Source organism: Accipiter gentilis, chromosome 6, assembly GCF_929443795.1.
Source record: "Accipiter gentilis chromosome 6, bAccGen1.1, whole genome shotgun sequence".
In the NCBI taxonomy this organism is placed as follows: domain Eukaryota; kingdom Metazoa; phylum Chordata; class Aves; order Accipitriformes; family Accipitridae; genus Astur; species Astur gentilis.
This window is the reverse complement of record NC_064885.1, coordinates 3,595,890-3,616,619: the sequence shown is the minus strand read 5'-3', so window position 1 is coordinate 3,616,619 and position 20,730 is coordinate 3,595,890. Positions and strand designations below refer to the sequence as shown.

The window sequence follows — 20,730 nt, the reverse complement described above, 5'->3', positions numbered from 1 at the left end:
GTAACTTCTACAGATAAAAAGAGCTAAAGAAGTGCTGCTACAGCAGTCCTTGAACTACGCAACCGAACAGATCGCTTTTTCCTTTGAGTTTTGGGATGCTGTGACTTCATGAACGAAGTACCATGGAAGCGAAGCTCGTATCTTTCCCAAATAGCCAAAATTTGCTCATGGGTGTTTAATATTACGAGCAAAAGAAAATGACTAGCTACTTCACTTGTTAGCCATGAAGATGGTTTCTACTGGATCAGTAATGAGGACGCGAGAATTAATTTATTCGGGAGTCAGTAAGAGACTGATGAATCCAGCCCACCGAGACAGGAGATGGAATTCTCTGTGTGTCTGAAGACACGAGCTCTTCACCCACACAAATCCCTCTGGAAATGCACATTTGTCTCACCGAAGTGCAAGTTACCCACAGGTATCAACACTGATTGAACACTGTCCTGGAGCAGTAACGTTGGCTGTGGCATCGCTTGGCTGTCAGAGTCATCCGTCAGTCCAGTTCTCCACAGTCCCCATCCCTGAATGATACTGCAGCGACGACTCCCTCGACAAGGAAAAGCTTTGTGAGTACAGGAACTCGTTCGCCGCGTTTAGGTGCGGAGAGGGGGGTTTTCTCTCGCACACAGATGGGTGCACCCTTTCCCTCGGGAAAGATGAAGAAGGAACGCGCTCCCGAACCTGAGACTGGGACAGCTGGTTGTAGACACTGAAGTGGCTGTTACCTGGTGGCTGCGAGCCTTGACCCGTGATGGACGGGAGCCGCGGCATCATGGTGGTGGCAGTGAAATGAGCAGGGAAAGGCTGGTAAGGGACAGTTTCCATTGTCTGAACACTGTAGCTGGTGTAAGGTGCGACAGAAGTCCACATATTGCAGCTCAAGGGGGGAGGCGGAGGCGGCAAGTCGTCCACCGTTGAGACACCAGCAATTTCAGGCCCAGAACCAGAGTACATGCACGCTTCCCTCGGAGTCACCTCGCTGCAGTAGGAAGGGCTTAGCATCTGCTGGTCGTACGGAGGTGGGGAACGGAAATAGTGATCATCTCCTACGGAAGAGGAGGCTTCCAGGTAGGAGCGTTTGCAGGGCAGGTCCAGGTGCCGAGCACTTTCTGCGAACAAAATTAAAAAAATGCACATTCAGGAGCAGCTCCCAGAGCCACGGCTGGTGTTCAACAGCAATCTGCTAAGAGCCCCGCAGGGTTTTACGGAGTCCCCTTAGAAGCCGAGCATGCAATCTGTGATTATTTCCCTAGACAACTGGTGCTCTTTTTCAGATTAATCCAGTTAAACCATTTTAGTTCGGAAAGACAATGTACAACATCAAAAAGACATTGTGTTGCAAATGTCAGGCTAATCCCCTCGGCCTCAAAGCACTCTGGTGACATTTATCAGGCTAAGTGAGTGACTTGGGCTACTATTCTCACATCAGAGATTACTTCACGTTCATCCAGATAACAGAGGTCCCTGACGCTCTTGCAGTGTTACTCCTGACAAATTCAAGAAGTCTCTGAGAAGGTCTTATCGCAGCCTGCCTTCCTGTCATTGCAAAAATGACTATACATTTCCCAGATATTCATGTCAAAAGCTGCAGAAATATTTCCAGATAAAGGAGCCCTTTCCCAGTCATCGGTCCTTCCCCTCAGCTTTATGCTGAGAAGCCGTAGCCCCTCTCCTACAGATTACGGTGACCGTGGCTGCGTTTACCAGCAGCTTTCTGTTAGTTGTTAGGAATATTCTCTGGATGAATTAGTGAATTCATCTGCAGATTAAACATCTGCTAAAATTACACATTTGCCTCGCAGTCCTCATTAGTGGTGCTGCTAGATTCTTCATTTGCCCATGATCAGAGGATTCTCACAGCTTAAATAAATTAGCGGCCAATGAGACATGCAAATAGAAGGATTTTCTTCTGTGCAAAATTTTTCCGTTTAACTTAAAACATGCCATGATCTCATCTGATGCTGGACTAAGAGGAAGAGAATGTAGTTACAGCTCACTTTTAAACTTGAGGACTCGTGGATAAGAAGAAAGGGATGCTTACACCCAGCTACCGCAGTCTCGCTAATCTGCAGACGTCGAGAGAATTGCTAATGGCTTTGCCCTGGAAAAGTGCTGAACGTGTATAACTTCATTAAGGCTAACAACGGCAGTGTCAGAACGTCTCAGGATAGATAAGGCCTCCTCCAAACAATTACTAATTCAGCTGATTCTAACAATGGATAATTTTCCAGTGTAGCTTCGTGCCGTTTGAATTATGCATTCTGGTCCTTTTTTTCGGCTCTGACTCAGAGTCTGAATTTGCCTTCTATGGGACAAACCCGCTCCCAGCTCTTGGGCCCCGACCCTCCAAAACACTTTGATCACATCAGTATCTTTAAGATCAAGGCCTAAGAGACCGATCCGAACTGGAATTAGCGATAAGAAGTCTTTCAGTGCTCGTGCTCTTAGGTTTATTTGCTGTCATATTTTTCTAGCTGTAAACTCGAGTTACCTCTTCTTTTCAGGCAATGATAGAAGAGCCCTGAATCTCTCTGTGCTGTGAAGGTGTTGAGTGGCAGATCTTGAGTATCTGAAGCTGCAAACTGCATGTGAGCACCATTCTCATACTGATAATGTTGAAGGGTCTGGTGATTCCCATGAAGTGGGTTAACATCTGGCTTTGTTGAAAGCTGGCCGTGACTGGACACCAACCTCTGCCTCATGATGCTTTTGGAAATTACTGGATATTCTTTGCTAAAAGAGGTGAGAAAAATCATTACCAGTTAGACAGCAATCAGCATTAAGAGAAAGATGAAATATTAGTTTGGCTTCCCTAGAGCATCTCCATCCAATGACTTCAACGCCCTCTGCCAAATACGATGAACTCACACTCATCACGCTCTGCTGGGTGTGGGCAAGTATTACGACAACACACAGAGCGTGTCGCTGGATTACAGGAAGAGCTTTTCAGGGGTATAAATAGCATTTAAAGCCCTAATGCCCTCAAGCACAAGAAAACGTGATGCCCCCCCGCAGCGTAGGCACCTTTTAACTTCTTCTTCTCCAAAGAGGTGCCGCACGTTAGTAGCAGAATGAGGATTAAAGCCCAGCGGTAAGGCTGTATTTCTGCACAGGGCACAGGCTCTGAAGGGTGAGCTGGCTGGCCGCGTGTCGGACACCGCCTGCCCATAGACGCTGCCCGGGTCGAGCGTACCCACGCACACACGCGTGCACACGCGTGCACGCTGCAGCAGCTCCCCGACCCTGCAGAGCACCTCCTCGCCGCCGTACCTTTGCAGTCGTGCCACGCGCAGGTCGCTGTCGTCGCTCCCCCTGAATCCCTTGGCAAAGGGGTTGTTTTCAATTTTCAGCTGGGTTATCTTTAAAAGAACAAAATCAAGCATAAAGCGTTTTGAAAATAGATCAGACCAAAAGGCGCAGCAGCAGGTCTGAGGCCGTAGGTCTCCAGGTGCCCTGTCCTCGGTGAGACCCAGGGAAATGCAGAAGCCATGAGAGTTTCGGCCATCTAAAGACGTGGCGGCAGAGACGGCGTTTCTGCATTCGCCGCTGAGAGAAACTGCGCTCTGAAGTTCGCTGCTGGATCTTGCAGAAGCAGCTTTCAAAGCTGACAAAATTGCTGATTATGAATGAGGACAGGAATGCAAGTTTCCTTAAGTCTAGGCTCTTGTTAGCGAGAATATATTTGTCTGATTTAAAAGAAGATTTCCTATGTCTCCATGTTAGAGAGCCCTATTCTTTATGGCATGGCTGTCCCTCATTCCCGTAACAATTTTATATATCTTTACATTCTTCATTCAGTCGTTTTTCCTCTGTGAAAAGACTCATAGCTCAAAAAAATAGTGAATTCTCTTTGGGCAAGGGAAAGTTGCTGCCTTCCTTTTGCAAGGACTGCCTTTCCCCCCAGGAGCTGCAGTGTATTAAAAGGGTCAAAATGCATTAGAATTGGCTTAGACTAGACTTAATTTTGATGGAGCTCACCTTTGGTGAGGCAACTGTGAAAGCTCTGCCATTTCACGAACATTCTGTTAAAAACAGTTATGTGTGAAATATCCTTTAAAAATATTCACTAGTTCATCCATCTTACAGCCCCAGTAAATATAGTTTTCCCTTGCCAAAGCTGCCACCCGATCCCTTCCCTTTGTAAGGCAAGTACAAACCAAAGCCATACAATGGTCAGGAATGCCAGGAAGAGGTACTTGGTTGTCCAGCGAAAAAATGCAAATAAACCACTTCTTTAACAAAGGATTTCGTGAAGACAAACAAGTAGCAAACAAGATCATCTGAGCGGGTCTCAGGAGCTGCAAAATGCCAGAACAGCACCGGAACATTTGTAGGAACACAGGAGCTCCTAAAAATATCCCTTGTCCGCCTCGCAAAGAGATGTACGTGTGTCTGTGCACAACCGTATGCCTGAGGCTCTTTGACAGTAAGGTTACAGACAGGTCTAGCACATAGTGCAAAGAAAATGGGTCAAAACCAGGTCTTATTAATGTCCTTCCCTCCTGAGGGACGCCAGTGGGTAGGATCATCTCCTCGGGCATCTGCTTGTCACCGAAAAGACCTTTTCCAGGAGGAGGAGACGTGAGGACGCGGACCTCCCTGCGGACCCACTGCCCTCAGGTCCGCGCTCTGTCCGGGGCAGCGCAGCCCTGCAAGCTTGCACCGGCCGCGGGCTCGCACCAGCCTGCATCCCATTTTAGGGACGAGGATAACAAGCGAGTTCTGCGTTCGGATCATTTTGCGAGAGTGTTGCTATAACTAACAACGATGCTTTTAGCAATGCTGAAAAATATCCCTTACCAAAAAAACTCCTGAGAAAACATCTGGCCGGTAGCTGTGATGGAGAGGGAAGGTGGTGACATGTGAATTCAACCATCCTTGAGGGCTCGAGCTTTTCCTCTCTGCTCCCACAGTGGCTCCAGGGTAGCTCTCAATCAGCTGATGAACCACAAGAAGCGTAGGGCCCTTCCTAACCCGCAGCCTGACATCAGGTTTGTACAACTTAATTTCATTTTGTTATTTAGTGACTGTGGTTTTCCTCTGACATGAGCAGAATCGGGGCTTCGGTCCCTCCTTGCCACCTTCCCCTGGCTTCATCCTACCCAGGAGGCAGTTTGGGGTAAACACCTACACCTTCCTCACGGACCTGTACTTAGGGGTAGCCTCTATCATCAGCCTTCCATCTCTGGGAGCCCACAGTCAGCTCTGTAACCACGACTCTCATTTTTTGTTTAGAAAGACGATTGTTCGCAAGGACACTTCTTGCTAGCAGGGTATTTCTGAGCTAAAAATAGTTCAGTGGTTTGGTTTTTTCAAACAGATACCCAGACGAGGTTTTTTAATTGTTAATGCCTAAGAGAATAAGGAAAACCATTCGGCTACTTCTCCGAGGTTGTGATTTTCTCGAGACCACAGTGAGGTCGCGCCGAGACCTTCTGCCTCCCGCTTCTCGGCTGCAGACCGCCCTGCTCCCCCGCCGCCGGGCAGCATCCAACGCCCCCAGCCTGCAGACCGCAGAGCAAGAGCTGGGCAGCAGCGGGACGGCTCCTCGCAGCATCTTCGCCAAAGAATTGGGCCATTTTCCCTAAACTTGTCGGGTCCGCTCTGTGCTGCTGCTCAGCCAGCTACCGCCTTCCCTCCCCCCCCCACCCCCACCCCCCGCAGTGGTTGTATGGCAATGACAGTGGAAGTGTTAAGTTTATGAAGCACTTTGGGAACCTTAGGGATGAAAGGCACTATTGACACGCGAGACATTTTAAGTAGGTATTAAATAAGCTCTTTCGAGCCTTTTTTGGTTAACCATGTTTGGGCAACTGGTCATTTTACACCGACTGCTACAACTTCTCAAACAGGATTCACTTCAGTGTCCAAATAGGGACTTCTTCTCCCCCCGCCGTCTTACCATAACACACACAGCCATGTTTCTGCTCTGAGCCTTTTAACTGGCTCACTAATTGCAAAATCTTGCAAGGGCTCTATGCTTCAAGCATCAAAGGGCATACAGGCATCCTGCTTGGGAGGAAAAGGTCTGGTCAGCTTATTGGGGAGGAAGAATTCCACATATGTTCCTGTTCCTGTAGTATTTTCCTATGAATGCGTAGAAAAGGAGTTGATACAGTACCACGTGGCAGATTTCACATTTGGGGTGACAGGAGGGCTCCGGTGGTGCTACTTCACTCTGCACCTTTATTTATGAACCCTGATGTACTTTAAAAACTCCCATTAATCTTCATACAACCCTGCAGTCGGACTTCACCGTTAGGAAAACTGCGGGGGAGCAGGAACTTGTGCAAAGGCAGGCAAATCGGTAGCAGGATTGAAAACGGAGCCTTGCCATCCCCTGCCTGGCATCCTCTCCTCTCCCTGCCCCGGCGACGGTGCACGCGATGTCACGGGGAGGTGACAATTAAATCCATTCTGCTGGTAACCTGGGTTGGCAAAATCCTCAGAGAGAACACTACCCTCTGCTGCCACTACCAAAATGCTCCAAAACAGAAGAGGAAGCCAACCCCTACAATACACGGGTATCTGTGACACACACCCAAAGCGCAGAACCAAGCCCTTTGTATCTTATATTCGCCCAAAACAAACCCAAACCCCCTCCTGCCTTCATGTGCTAACCACAGAGCAGGCTCTTAGCTGCGTTTTTATGGTTACATTCCTCGTATGTCTCACTAAATACACATACTATAATTACTTTTCACTGTAGATTTATGAGCAAGCTTTACTGGTCATTATTAGATTTGCTTGCTGTTTTGAATGACATCTTAGCGTTTCTGAGCACGCCAATTCATTAGTGTCTGGACTCGCAGGGTTTGCCAAGATATTGTTACCCAACGACGTTCATGCTGCTCCATAGCTGCATCCTCTGGCTCGTCACTCTTGCTTAATGCTGGGATGGAAACTTGTCTTTTGAAGCTGGCATTTTGTGCTGCACAATAGCAGCATAATAGGCTTTTCCCCCTCCCTCCGAGCAAACAGATCCTGCTCATCAAAGCCCAGCACCGCAGCGACATTGCTGCGCCGCTGCCATTTGGAAGAACATTTTGCAGCTGTTGGTAGCAGAGGGCTGCAAGTCGCGAAAGCCCGCGAGCAGAAATTAAGCACCTTTAGCTAGGAAAGCACCCTACCTTGTGATTCTGGTAGGAAGTCACCGATATAAAGGACGTCTCTGGAAAAACGTGGGTGCAGAAGGCTGTGTTCTTCGACCCGAAAGCATTGTTCTCGTCCGCCTTCACAATATGCAGTCGTGGTTGGTATTTATGCATTGAATTAAGAATGATCTGAAAAACAATTGATGCTAAAGTGAGAAATCCAATTTAAAAAAAAAAAAAAAAAGACAAGACGGATTTTACTAGCGGGACACAAAAGCCCGCTAGTGCTCAGCTTTAGCTTTGCTTTCAAATTAGAGGGGAAAATTACATTATATAAATGCACATGAACCAAGACAGAAGGGGTATCTGCTGCTCTGGCAAGCAGAACTGAACTTAAAGCTTTCCTGGTAAACCCTCATTTTCTTATTGCTATTGGATAGAGTCAGTCTGGGTGGAAAAAAAGTCATAAATTTTTTTCCCAGCTCATGCTGAAGCTGTACAATATATATAATTCACCAGCAGACTGGTCCATAAAGATTCCTAATAAATACTTTACTGAGCTGAAAAATACACAGTTTAGCAGAGGCAAAAAAAAAAAAAAAAAATCACACAAACCACAGGGGAAAAAAAAAAAAAAAAAAAGCAAGCTATTTTTGTTTTATCTGCTGGTAAAAGAAAACTACAAAAGAGGAGGGGTTTGGTTTTGTTTTTTTTTCCTTTTCCTCCTATTTGTGGAGCGGCTCCACACGGGTGGCTGGGTCCGGGCACCCCGTGGCTCCTGCCCTCCTCTCGAGTCTCTGGGAGCAAGAGGCAAAAGCCAGCCGAGTGGGTTTTTTACGGCGGGGGCTAGGGGAGGCGAGGAAGCGCTGAGGTCCAGCGGGGATGGCACGGCGCGGGCTCAGGCCAGCGCGGGGCTGCCCTGATGGAGCCTTACGAGAGGGGCTGCCCGTCCCAGCCTGGCCCCGCAGCATCGCTCTTCCACAAAGAAGGGATGTGCTACAGAAGAAAATGGTTTTAAGAAATGGAATTTCTTTTAAGAACTAGGCTGGTTTTAAGAAAAGCCTTTATTCCTTTTACTGGGCAAAGAAGAAATACTGCTTTCTTCTTGTTTTCTTGGCACAACCCTTTTCAATCTCTTCTTCCCTCTCCCAAAACGGGCTAATTGAGTCCGTCCTCCCCAAACCCGGCTGGTCCTAGAGGCGAGGGCTTCTCCAGCCAGGTCACGTCCATCCCCGAGGGAGACACGGGCAAAGGGCCAAGTGAGGAAGACTGCGGTGGGAGGTGTCTGCAGCCGGTGCTAGAGAAACGGGCAGATAGATGATGGATGGGTGGGCGGGTGGACGGATGTACGCGACGCAGCGGAGCAGCATCAGTTTACGCTCATTGTGGCTTTAGCCGATATTTTAAATGCGGATTACTAAGAAACAGGAGGCATTTGCTCCGTGATGGGCTTTTGCGTTCAGGAAACCTTTCTATTTCGTGCCCGTCCATGCTGAGGAGGGCTCGCAGCGGCAGCGCTGCTCCGTGCGCTCCAGCTGGGACGGGAGGCAGCGTCGGGAGCTTGTGCTCTTTAAACCCCTTCGTCTGGCTGCACGTAACTCTGCCCACAGTAGCTGGCTGCATTATATACCACTTAAATGCAATTTTTATTGTTGACGTTTTCCAGACAACCCTCCCTGCTCCCCAAGAGAGAGAATGAGGAATTTTTGGCATTTTATCAGCTTTGCATCAAGTCTCTTAACCACTTTGCGGCTGTTGATGTGCAGGGTGTAGATCTGAGAGGGTCGGCTCAGGTTTGGGTTTGGAGCCTTTTCTTTCCTTTCATGTATCAGCCACTCGTAAAACAAAGCCAAGATGAATAATGCCAGAGGGCCGAGACTTTCATAAGAAGGGGCATTTTCATTTTCGGTAATTAAGAGTTGAGCCAAGCTGATAAATAATGGTTGTCTGGAGCAGAAGCTGGGGTGGGCTAAGCTCTCCTCACCGCCTGTCCCTGCCTGCCCAGGTCTAGCAAGGACAGGTCACTTTTTTCCCCCAGAGTCAGAGCAAGTCAACAGCAGGATGAAGAAAACAATCTTAAACTGAGATTTCCGAAGGGAAAATTAGGAGCCCACGTTTCGATACGCTCTGGATGAATAGTCTGTATTTCCCCTTCAGAGTAGTATCCACTGGGCTATAATGACCCCCTTAAAAATCTTTTCCTTTTTTTTTTTTATACCCTCTTTAAACCCGAGGTGTCCAGGCAATTTCTAAAATGAATAAGACATTACTTTTTGGAGCCTGACAGACACATGCAGAAAAGGATTTCTGACAGATGCTCAAAGTTACAGCTGTGGCTGCAAACCTGCCTGGAGATTCAACATGAACTGCTTGATATCTGTAGGATGTTTGGCGGGGGGAACCCTAAATGGTTTAATTTAGCCACCGGATTTACAAGGTCAGGCATTTCTGTCCCTCGCACCGAAGAGAGCATCTGCCCACGTGTCTCAGTGTAAGGAGCCGTTGGAAAGTGCCGAATTTCTTTGAGTGCGTGACCGTGAAAGGAGACAACCCACCCCTTGAGATGTGCCAGATCAAAGCCGAACGGCCATCACTGAGCACAAAATGTGATTAATAGATGCGAGGACCGCAGAGTGCTGCAGTTAGTTAACTTCATCAAGTCAGTGTCCACAGATGCGGATGAGGAACAGCTTCCAGCCAAGCAAAGCCCCGTAAAAATATGCCATTCTCATATGATGAAAAAAAAAATCCCTTCAGTGACTTGGCAGAGCGGTCAGAGTGCCAGGTTGGGGATGAAAATGGGAAGTCGTGTTGCTGTTTCGGACAGCCTCCCTGTGCCTGCTGCATGGGTGATTCCTCGCATCTTTTTCGGGGTGCAGCGACCACTCACGACCAACATTTCACAGGTTTGAAAACAAGAACTTGTGTACAGAGCCTGTGTCTGCACACGCATCCTCCTTACTTGTGCTTGGTGTAAGCCTCGTGCACTCAAAAACCCTACAAATCATTCAGAAAAGCCTCCCGACCCTTAGTGGCAAAACACTGTGCCTGTGCAAAGGGAAATGCCAACAATTCAGGCTAAATAGTTTTCAAGGCTGCTGTGGAAAACTGGTCACTGCCTAAAAATACACAAAATAAAAGTAAATTCCACTCCGATGACGAACATCAGTGGAAAGAGTAACTTAAAGAATTGTGTCAAAAATGAGAAGTATTTTAATTGACGGGACAGAGCATGGCTGCTGCTGGTCGGTGCTGGGCAGACAGGGCTTCGGCAGCAGCACTGAGCAGGACAGAAGGTGGTGTAGGAGCTCTCAGCCTCAAAGATGATGCTATAACAATAACTTTCTCTTTTCCTGTACTTATCTTTCTCATTGCAAGGGCACGGGGAGATTAAGTCAGCGTCAGACACTGTCACACACATTTTTAAATTGTTTTCAGTACAAAATGGAGAAAGTTTGAAATAGGTTAGCTAGTAAAAAAGAAACGCTGTTTGCTTTGTCTTGCCATGGAAAATAGTTACTGGTGTATGTGTTAGAGGAGAATTTTAATGTGACAAAGGACAAGGATACAAAGTTAGTAAGGGAAACGAGCACGTCTTGAGCAGCACTGAGGCACACTGGCTTAGTAACTGAGAGCCTCTCTCTCTGCAACTCGGTGATTTTGTCTATTTGCCTATGAAAGAAACAGCTCAGCTTACATGAAATGGCGGCACATTTAGGAGTCTAATAAATACAATTTTTCTTCTGTATTAAAAAAAAACAACAAAAAACAAGGAAAAAAACCAGCAAAAGGTAAATTAAACAGATATCCCAACCAGCCTCCTCAAATTAGACGGACAACACCAAATTTAGGAAGTGGATCTCGGCTTGACATCCCAACACAGACCCCCATGGGGATGCCATCTCCCACCACCACACAAGCGCTATCTTTGCCTGGAAAATACACGTTTTCTGGAAACAAAACGGCTGCTAAAAATTAAAATACCCGTGTGGGTAACGGCAACGTTCATCTTTAAGAGCATCAGCGTGGATGGCACCAAAAAGCTGTAATGAGCCACCTGCGCTGCGGCGGGGACCCAACAGCGGGGACCCTTCTCGGGCTGCGCCGGGCGAGACCCAAACATCTCCTCTAGTCCTTGAGAAACATTTTACATCTCTCGTCTCCCAGGGCGGTCACCGTGATGCACAGCCCGAAGCAGGCAGGGATGCCTCCTCCTGCCCCCGCGCACCCCCCTCCCCGCGTTATTGCCGGCCAGAAAGGAGCCAAAGCGGATCTCGAGGGTGATGTCACTTCTACCCCCTCAACCTCGCACGTGCAGACCAGATTGCAAGAGAGACGAACTCCAAAGTCAAATGTGAGCTTACACAAACATCTCTTTTTTTTTTAAACACCCCCCCCCCCTCGTCTCCCTCCTTTGTGCTGATCACACAGTTGGCAGCTGGAACCTAAGCTGTAATATAGCTCAACTTCTTTATTTTTTTGGCATTCCCCAGTCAGCAACAAATGTCAAAAAAAATGGTGTCATTTGCTCCTTCCATTTAATTTTACTTAGGAAAACATACTCCTTTAGCATCTAATCTCACACACTGCTGAGTAATGTCGGCTTCAGGGCTTGAAGACGTTTGCCAGTTTGCAGGATTGGGCCCAGAGGCCAGAAGCTTAGCGGGGTAATGGTACCGCGTTGCTTGTCACAATGCAAACTTGCCTTGAAATCACTAGTAAAATGTATTTACTTTCATATGAAATTTGGGGAGTTGATTTAAGAGCGCTCCCTGTTTCGCCAAGGTATCAAATGTCATATGATGCAGTGGTTGTTATGGCAACTACCCTTTTTATATTGAATAGTAAATGGCTACGAAAAAGCCATATAATTTTATGGTTGCTCCCGGAGGATCACATAACTAATATAAAATCTCTCCTTTTAATATATTTTCTGCTTCTTTCTTCCTTCCTTCTATTCTTTCAAAGTGAAAAAGCCTTTGAGCTGAGGCTGGCCCTTGTCCCACACCCGGACACTGAGCTGGGGCGCAAAGGACCAGAACAAAAACCTGACGATTCAGTCTCCCGCGTGGAAAAAAGAGCACGTTAATCAACAAGGCTCTTCCAGAATCGCGGCCACTGCTGCCGCCGTTCATCTTGATTAAGATTTGGAGCATTTGATGGTATAAGCCATCCCAAACCAAACTTTTCTTTGCGAGTCAATGGTTCAGAGATGCCAGGCGGCATCAGTACAGGATTTGCCCCAGCCGGGGCTGCCCGGGATGAACGGGATGTCTCCGGGGATGGGAGATGACGGGAGCGCAGTGCCACCGCCCCGGGAGAGCTGCCCTCGCTGCAGCCACCTCGGGAGCTTGTAGAGATGCATCGCCCCAAAGCAAGCCGTTAAAAATCGGAGAATCATTTAGGCTGGAAAAGACCCTTAAGATCATCGAGGTCAACCAAATAAACCGCTATATTCAGACGACCTCTGCGGCAGCTAAAACCCTAGCTCTAAAATTACCTGAACCTCATCCTATTTATTTTCAATCGGAACGATTCACCTTGCTCTGCTCCAAGCCAGGTGGCCTCGATGGCGATGGTGGGAAGGGGCTCTTCCCAGCCGGCCCCGGCCCTGAATCCGGGCGGACTGCTCCCCGCCGGGCTGCCGGAGGAGGAGCCTCCCAAACCCACACGTTTGTCCTGGCAATCCACACAATGAGGGAAAAAAGAAAGGCTGGAAAATCCTGGGAAAAGATTCAACATGAGCTCAGACAAACTGTTCCTTACGAGAGGGCCAAAGCCGTGATTTTTTTTTTTGATTTTTTTTCGGTCGGTCCTTTTTTGCCTAATGTCAGCTGAAATTCGTCGTAGTGTTTCCCGGCCTTGGGATACAGCCTTGGTGCGGAGGAGAAGTCCCCCTCCACACGAGCTCGTGGGCGTTTGCTTCTGAATGGCGAGGACAGGGGTGACCCCAGGTGCGGGATCCTGGGACGTCCACCCGCGCGGGAGCCAGAGCGTCCCCTGCCCCAGCCCACGCTGCTGCCCGGCCTCCTCTCACCCGTGGACGCAAAAGATCTTTGGCAAGCCGTGACTTCTTCGCTTGCCCTTCTCCGGGCCAGCTCCCCACCCAAGACTGGAAGACGATTTCAGGATCTGATTCTAGTTAAACTTCACTAAAATCCATGGCATTTGACTCCTATAAACCAGTAATGTAACAACAAAAAGATGTAACACAAGAGATGTAAATCTTCTTTTCAACCAAGAACTCTACTGGTTGCTTCTTACCCAGCTATTTAAAGTGCACACTTGGATCTATTCATCCCTGCGAAACGCATGCCATCCCCAGCAGCACGCAGCTCTGCTCCTTTTTTTTTTTTTTTTTTGCAGGAACAAAGCAGGCAACGTAAAACTTCACGTAGGACTTCATAATTTATTTGGGCACCACTATTTCTCAGATCAGCTGTAAGACATATTTCCTAAAATGGAGGGGAAAAAAAAGGAAAATAACCTTTTCATAGATATTCTTTCATCGGAAGACTTAGTGATGCTCCAAAAAAATTGACCTCAAATCTAGGGCTGGGCAAAAGGGTTTTTTTCAGGCTTTTAATGGACTGAGAAAAAAGCTAGTTTAGTAATGGGAGACATGTGTATCTATATATGAAATTCTTATATATGTCTTTTATATATATATAAAAAAATATAAGAAAATGTGTGTATATATGTATAAAGAAACCATATATATATATATAAAAGAAATATTTTTTTCATATATATGAAATTTTTAGCTGAGAATAAGGATGTGAAACTGCTCTCTTGCTACAGAGATACTATAGCACTGCTCCAAGTGCGGACGAGCGGGGTGCGGCCAGCGAGGCCACGTCTCTTCCCACCAGGCAGGACTTTGCCTGGGAGCTGCAGCGGCCCCATCCCTTCGGCCGCAGGCAATCCAGGGCCGCGGGGAGGCTGCTGCGGAAGCGGCACATAAACCTCATACCAGCACAGGGCGAGGGAACCGCTTGGCTGCAAGTCATAAAGCAAACAAATAAAAAAAAAAAAATTCTAAATAAAATCTAGGGTTTCACAAGATTACTAGGACGTTAACCTAATTAAAGTGCCTGAGTGTGCCTGATGAGCGAAGACAGAAAAATGCTAAAATTGAATTAATAAAAAAATGAGAGGGAAACCCCAAGACTAGGGGAAAAATTAAGTCTTTCACTGATAATCAAATAAAACCAAGTGTGCAAGTAATAAACCTGGGAAGAAACAACAAACTCATCAGCATTAAAGAGTGAAGCCATCAGCATTAAAGAGTGAAGCCAGTAAATAGCAGATTTGGGTCAAGAAAACCAAGAATATATCTTAAAATTCTATCACGAGTGACAGACCATCTATAATATCCTGTAGCTTTAAACCTCAGTAGGGAACATCTCAGAAACTAAAATAACCTCACGCTTTAAAAGCAGATAAAAAGTCCATTATGGCAATTGAAGGCACGGTCAGCAGCCAAGGAGCGAGGTAGGTACAAGGTACGTAACATAGTGAAGCTCAGCAATACTGGGGAGGGGTGGTGTTAAATTAAACCTCTACTTTTATTTGTCACTACCTCCACATCTCATCTTCATTTATTACTTGTCTTTTTTTTTTTTTTTTTTTTTTTTTTTTTTTTTTTCCCTGCAGGAATATCTTTATATATTCTGTAAAAAAAAAAAAGAAAATCATTTCCAATTGATCTGGTCCCAGCTGAAGCCTGCCAGAAATACTGATGTGATGCTATCGCCCTTTCCAAGCTGGCCTGGCTGCAAAAGCCCATGAGAAAGGCTGAGTCCTCTGGCAGAGGTTTAATTTCAGCAGAGTCATTAACAACAACAGCAACAACAAAAGCAGAAACCTCTGAAGTAACGTGCTTGCTCCTCTGTCGTTTTTCCAGCGTCACTCCGTGCCTACGAGCGCTGGCCTTACGTGGCTCTGCGTGTTCACAGCCTGCCTAAAATCGGGGGGGAGAGGGGGCCTGAGAGTAAGACGGGATTTTCTTCCAGATACATTGCATCTGATGAGACGGGCTTCCCCCGGAGCTGCCATCCAACTCATCGTTAACTCCTCTGGATACCAAAAACCCCATTCAAAAGGTCCTCAGGAGAAAGATCCAAGCGGAGCTGGGCTCCTACGCTGCCAGCGCGTCCCTGGAGACGGCTCGAGCCACCGACCCGCTGCCCTCCCCGACGCCGTACCTAAAGCTGGCACTCCTCACCGCCAGCCCTCCCTATCTATCCCATCCCGAGTGTAAAACCAAATTAAAGCCTGCCCTAATTAACAGCCTCCGCTTCTTTGCCGCAGCCCTCGTGTTTACGGACACTGCTTGACCCTTGCTGGGCGGTTTCTAACCTTTGCTGCTCATCCTTACCACCCCTCAAGGTGCATTAAGTACCTTTATGTCCATTATTAGGTACATTATTAGGTACATTGTTATGTACCGTCAGCAGGAGGGCTGGCTGGGCCAGGAGGTTGTTCACTGCGGGCACTGTGGGGCGGGCAGCCCCCCCCGCGCCCCACGCGATCCCGTGGGAACAGGGACCCTTCCCGGGACCCTCGCCGGCTCTGCCCGCTGCTCAAGCCCCGGGCAGCGCTCGCAGGGTCTCAGGGAGCCGGGGCTGAGGGCCCGAGTGTGCCATGGGGTTAGTACGGTTATTTCTGCCAGTGCCGTGCCCCGGGCTTTCCTGCTGTACTGCTCAGCACTGCAGGTGGGAAAGAAAAGAGGATTTTTGCTTCAAATACCTGCCAGCCTCAGCAGCTTAAATAATACCTTGTCTCAGGAGATGAAAAGCCCAAACAGCGAACCAACAAAAAAAAGCCCGATAGCTGAAACGAGTTGCGCAGGAGAACAACCTCGCCATGGAACCGAGCCGAAGCCCCATAACGAACCCCCCCGTGTCCCTTCGGTGGCTTCGCACCCGCCCTGAGCATCCTGCACCTGCTGGGGCCGGGAGCAGGAGCGGCCCGCGCTGCCCCGCAGCTCGCCGGCCATAAGGAGCGTCTCATGGGCGCCCTCCACCCCGCTGTTTACATACTTTAAACCTCTGAAGAAAGTGGAATTCTATTCATGAGCATTAATCACTACGGAGATACTCATCAGGACTCGCTCAATATTTCCCCGTATGCCCTGAACTAACCTTCTGAAAGAAATACAAATGTTATGTTATCCTCTCCGACGGAGAGGTTATTTCTGCGCATCGTCTACGGCTGCTATGAGCCAACCAATCTGTTAGCACTTGCAGTGATATAACCTGGTTCGTGCTGAAGGCGTCGTTCTCATTTTTCACCTGGAAAACACAGCTAGGTGCTTCCCAGGGAGACTACACCGGGAACGGGTAAGGGTCGTGCCACCCTCGCGCAGTTTGCTGGCACTTAAGAGAGTATCTTTGTCTCCGCAGACAGACTATACGCAACTGCCTATTATTCACGTGGCATTAGAGCGCGAAGTAGGGGCTCTGCCAGAATCACTAACCCTGTCACTCACCGGCCCCGCGTAAATCAGAGGCTCTATCAGGCTGATTATCTCTGCATGTAAAGATTTGAAAATACATAAATTAAGATTTTACTCTAAGCATAGGTGGCTTACAATGCTTTCTTTAGGATCAGATAGACCTCGCCGTTGCTAAACATTACAGCGGCTGCTGATTTCTTAATCCATTCTCAACATGAGCATTTCTCAGTTGTTAAGCCTGGTGTGAAAGAAGCCTTTCATGGTTGAAAAATCCCCCAAGAGGAAAATATACAGCCCACGTTTTCAGGCCGTGGTGCATGAGCTGGGCACAGGCTTACCTGCCGCAAAACCTGCCCAGGGTTTGCAGGCAGATTACAGAGCTCTGCACTTAATATCTTCTTATTGAAAATCTGTGTGGTTTTATGGGTCTGCATTGAAAAATGCCTCCCGTGCCTCTGACTGTAACTGATAATTCACCGCAATAGATAACTGGCCAGTGGAAGAAGCAGGGGTGAGGGGTTTGAGACTGAAGAGGAACGGTTGGTGGCTGGGTTTTATGGGCTGGGTGTCAGAAAGCGAGGCTTTCCAGCGCCGCCTGTAAGGCATCCCCTCCCACCAGCAAAGTAAATAATCTTCAGTCTAATTCCGTGGATCGCAGAGAGGGCTTCAGCTCCACGGCTTATTAATTAAGCTGTTTAACTTACTTATTTTAAGCCTCTAATGTACCTACACTTCTCTTCATGAACTCCGTGGGGCTGCTTCTCCCTGATGTTAAGTATTACAGCGCACAGCGTCAGGGCATGGATTCATTTCTCAACGAATTCATTGAAATAATGCAAAATTTCTGCCCGTTTGTTTTTCAGGTGAGATCCCAGGCACCCAGGAGCCAGGCTCAGAGGAGCTGTGCCCACGCCGTGACAGGTTTGCCCTTCAAATCTGCGTCTCCCCCACACCGTGCAAAAAAAACCCAAAAAAACCCGGACGGGGACGGAGCTCCAGCTGTGGCTGCGAGCCCATAAAATCCACCATGTTCTTCTTGCGGGACCCCCCAAACACCACACACGCTCCATCCTGACCCCCAGGATCATCTCCCCGCACTCGGTGTTAACCCTTAGGTGAACAGGCAGGGGAGCTGGAAGAGCTCCTTTCTTCCCCCGCCAGCCCCCCGAATAAGCGTCTACCAAACAATTAATCCGGAAAAGGAATAATTCGTGCAAAGATATTTTGCCGAGTGCCTCTCCCCTGCCTCCTTGCCCCTCCTGCCCCCAAGCAGCAAGCGGTTTCTGTCCGAGCCCCGCGCATCCGAGCACGGCAGGGGCTTCAGGGAATTGCTGAGACGCAGCAAGAGCTGCCGGCAGGGCTGGGCTTTGCGGGATTTTGGGATGCCGGCAGGAGCTGGAGCCCAGGACGGTGGGAGCCAGGTAAGGATCCCGGTGCCGCGACACCTGCGGGCACCCGCAGCGGCCGAGGGTGCCAGGGAGGGTGAGCCGGCACCGCTCTGGCTGGACTGCTGCCCGCACACCAAAAAAAGCACCAGCGGCAGCCTGCAGAAATCATCGCTCCGCGTGGTTTTGAGGTTTGGAGAAAATCAAAGACAAAAGGAAATGGCAGGCAGGCTTCGCTGGAGCACAAGAAGGCAAACAAATCCTGTGGGTTTTCTGACTTGTTTTTCTTAGGGAGCTTTAAGAGAGCGTTTGCAATCGCTGGGAACAAATTCCTAGAAATGAGAAGCTGTTATTATTCATAATGTAATGCCTTCGCAGGCAGGGCTGGGAGGACTGCGCTGCGCCGGGCAGACACCTCGCAGGCACTGCCTGGCCCAGGGACGTCGGCCACCCAGGGAACAGCAGGAGAACAGTTCTCAGCATGAACCGATGGGAAAATTCACGCTCGCCTGGTACAGCGTCCAGCTCTCCTCCACGGGCACGGCAGAAAGCGGAGTCCCGCTTCGCTAAAGCGGATGATTCATTTAGAAGCCTACCGAGGAACTGTCTGAGAAGGGGCTAAATCCCGTTCAGCCGGGCAGGTTGTCAGCGCACTGACACTTAAAACAGGTTATTTCAGGCGTTTTCCCAGCAGCGTGAGACAGAGCGGGCTGGGCGGTGGTACAAGGCTTGCGTGGTACCAGGGGACTGAGCGGGGCTTTTTTGGAGCGTGGCCACCGCATCGTGCTGCAGGTATCGCCCCGAAACACAAAGCGGAGTCCTCTCTGTGTCACTAGGGGAGCTTTCTGGAAGGACAAACAGGCTGTTTATTAAAAGGCGGGGGGGTGGGGGGTGGGGGGAGAAATCTTCCCTGTTAAAACGCGGTGTTAAAATCACAGTTAAAAAATGACAAAGTCAGGAAAAGCAAATGTTTAAAGTTGCAAAACCAACACTGCACATCCTGTTTGTTTTACGGCCACATCGAACATCCTGTATGTTTTATGGTTTACATTTTACAACGTAAACACTCATATATTAGACTACACAGTTAACCGAGAGAAAAACACGGGAGCAAGAAAACGCCACGTGCAAAGCAAGCAGGTCGGTGCTGCTGCTGACACCGCACCGTCGGCATTTGTGGGCTTCATGTAATTTTTACCGTGCAACCCTTAACGCGGTTGTTTTCATTTCATTTCCGTGGTGCTTTCCCCCTTAAAGAAGAGTGAAGGGGCAGGATCGCCTGTGATTAATAACGTCAGCATTAAATGGTCCTGATTAGCCTTTGAAGTTCACACATGTTTCATTGGGGTCAGTAGGTTGGGGAAGAGGGTCAGGTCCCGGCGCTGCTGACGGCTTCGCGCGGGGCTGGGTTATCACCGTGTCACGCTGCCAGAGCCCGGCTCTGCCGCGGCACCGCGCGGGATCGGCACGCTTGCTTTTTGAAGTTCGAAATCGGCAGAAAATTACGAACACAGCAAAAAGTCCCACTTTTTCGCAGCGTTTTAAGCTAGGAGGGTCACCCTGCCGCTAGAGTCAAGCCCGTAAAGCTCCATCTGATTTAGCCGTGTCAGGATCGCGCTCGCTGTACGGCTTTTAGGTGGCATCGGGACAATTGGCTCCACGTGAAAACCTGCTCTTTGGAGGCTTGATGCAGGATCGTTTTGAGCAAGACAGCTACACCCCTTCTCCCTCTGCACCCTTCTTCAGGACCTTTGCACAGCCCCCCCTCACCCCCAAACTGCTGCTGCTCAAAAGACTGCCAGGTTAAAAAACCACATTTGACGATGCAAAGTAGGTTCCCTTACCTGTGGTACTAGGAGGAGCTGATGGCACTAAACTTAAAAGGATTTTGCGCTCTATCTTCCCTCCCTCCAACCAGCAAGATTTGTTTATTTTTACGTGACTTTCAGCTCGGACAGTGCAAACCAGACAGGTCTGTATTTTTATATGCATTATCTAAGCACTGGTTTGCCTGGCAGGCTGGAAGGGCCCTTGTTCAGAGTTATTAAATGCACTGTGGTAGATAACTGTGTACTTCCCACTTCTGCATTCGCAATACACATGAATTAAGATTTTCCAAATAAAATACTTCATCTTTTATACGGCTGCCAAAGCCAGCTTGGAAAATCATGAGTTTATGCAACCTGTTTCTGCGAGCTGTATGTATCGCGCGCAGCAACAGCCGGGCTGAAAATCCCACAGCGCTGCCCGGAAAGTTCCTGGGCAGAAAATAAAAGGTCGGTGGCATCCGGCAGGACACGACTAAGCAAGTCAGAGGCTGCATTTCCAAGAGCAGGACAAGCACGCAGGCAGCAACGGCGGCCCCCCTCCCTCAGCATTAAACACTCCCCACCCAGCTGCGCTGGCAGCGCAGAATAAACGTTGCTCCTCGTTATTAAATTAACTCCGACATCCCAACTAGCATCCCGGTCCGGACACAAATTCGGCATCGCGGGCCCACCTCTGCCCAAAACCCTCGCAGAACGTCTCTCTTACATGTCCAAAGGGATCCAGGTGGTTGTTGGTGAGTTTTAGCTTCTGAAAGGACACCAGCTGCCGCATCCAGTGCGCTCCAGTGGCGGGGGAGTCGGGGTGCACGTACAGCCGCCCCGGCATGGCTGGCTCTGCCTTCCCGGCCACCATCCTGCAAACACAGCGGTTACAGATTTGCACATCGGAGAGTGGGGGGTTTTTGTCCTTAAAGTCGACCCAGCCGCCCTCCCGCCAGCCCCGGGGGGATGCGCTGGGGCAG

The 20,730-nt window shown here is 48.8% G+C and overlaps 1 protein-coding gene across 1 annotated transcript in view; it reads right to left on the bottom strand.

Moving 5' to 3' along the window:
- Positions 1-486: 486 nt before the first annotated feature.
- Positions 487-20,730, bottom strand: part of TBX4 (T-box transcription factor 4) — a 40,502-nt gene continuing 20,258 nt past the window's right edge. The window contains exons 5-9 of the mRNA XM_049802753.1: positions 20,475-20,622; positions 7,131-7,283; positions 3,271-3,359; positions 2,492-2,733; positions 487-1,109 (exon numbers count right to left, since the gene is read on the bottom strand). Of these exons, the coding sequence (XP_049658710.1) occupies positions 487-1,109; positions 2,492-2,733; positions 3,271-3,359; positions 7,131-7,283; positions 20,475-20,622 (1,255 nt within the window). The remainder of the gene's footprint in view (positions 1,110-2,491; positions 2,734-3,270; positions 3,360-7,130; positions 7,284-20,474; positions 20,623-20,730) is intronic.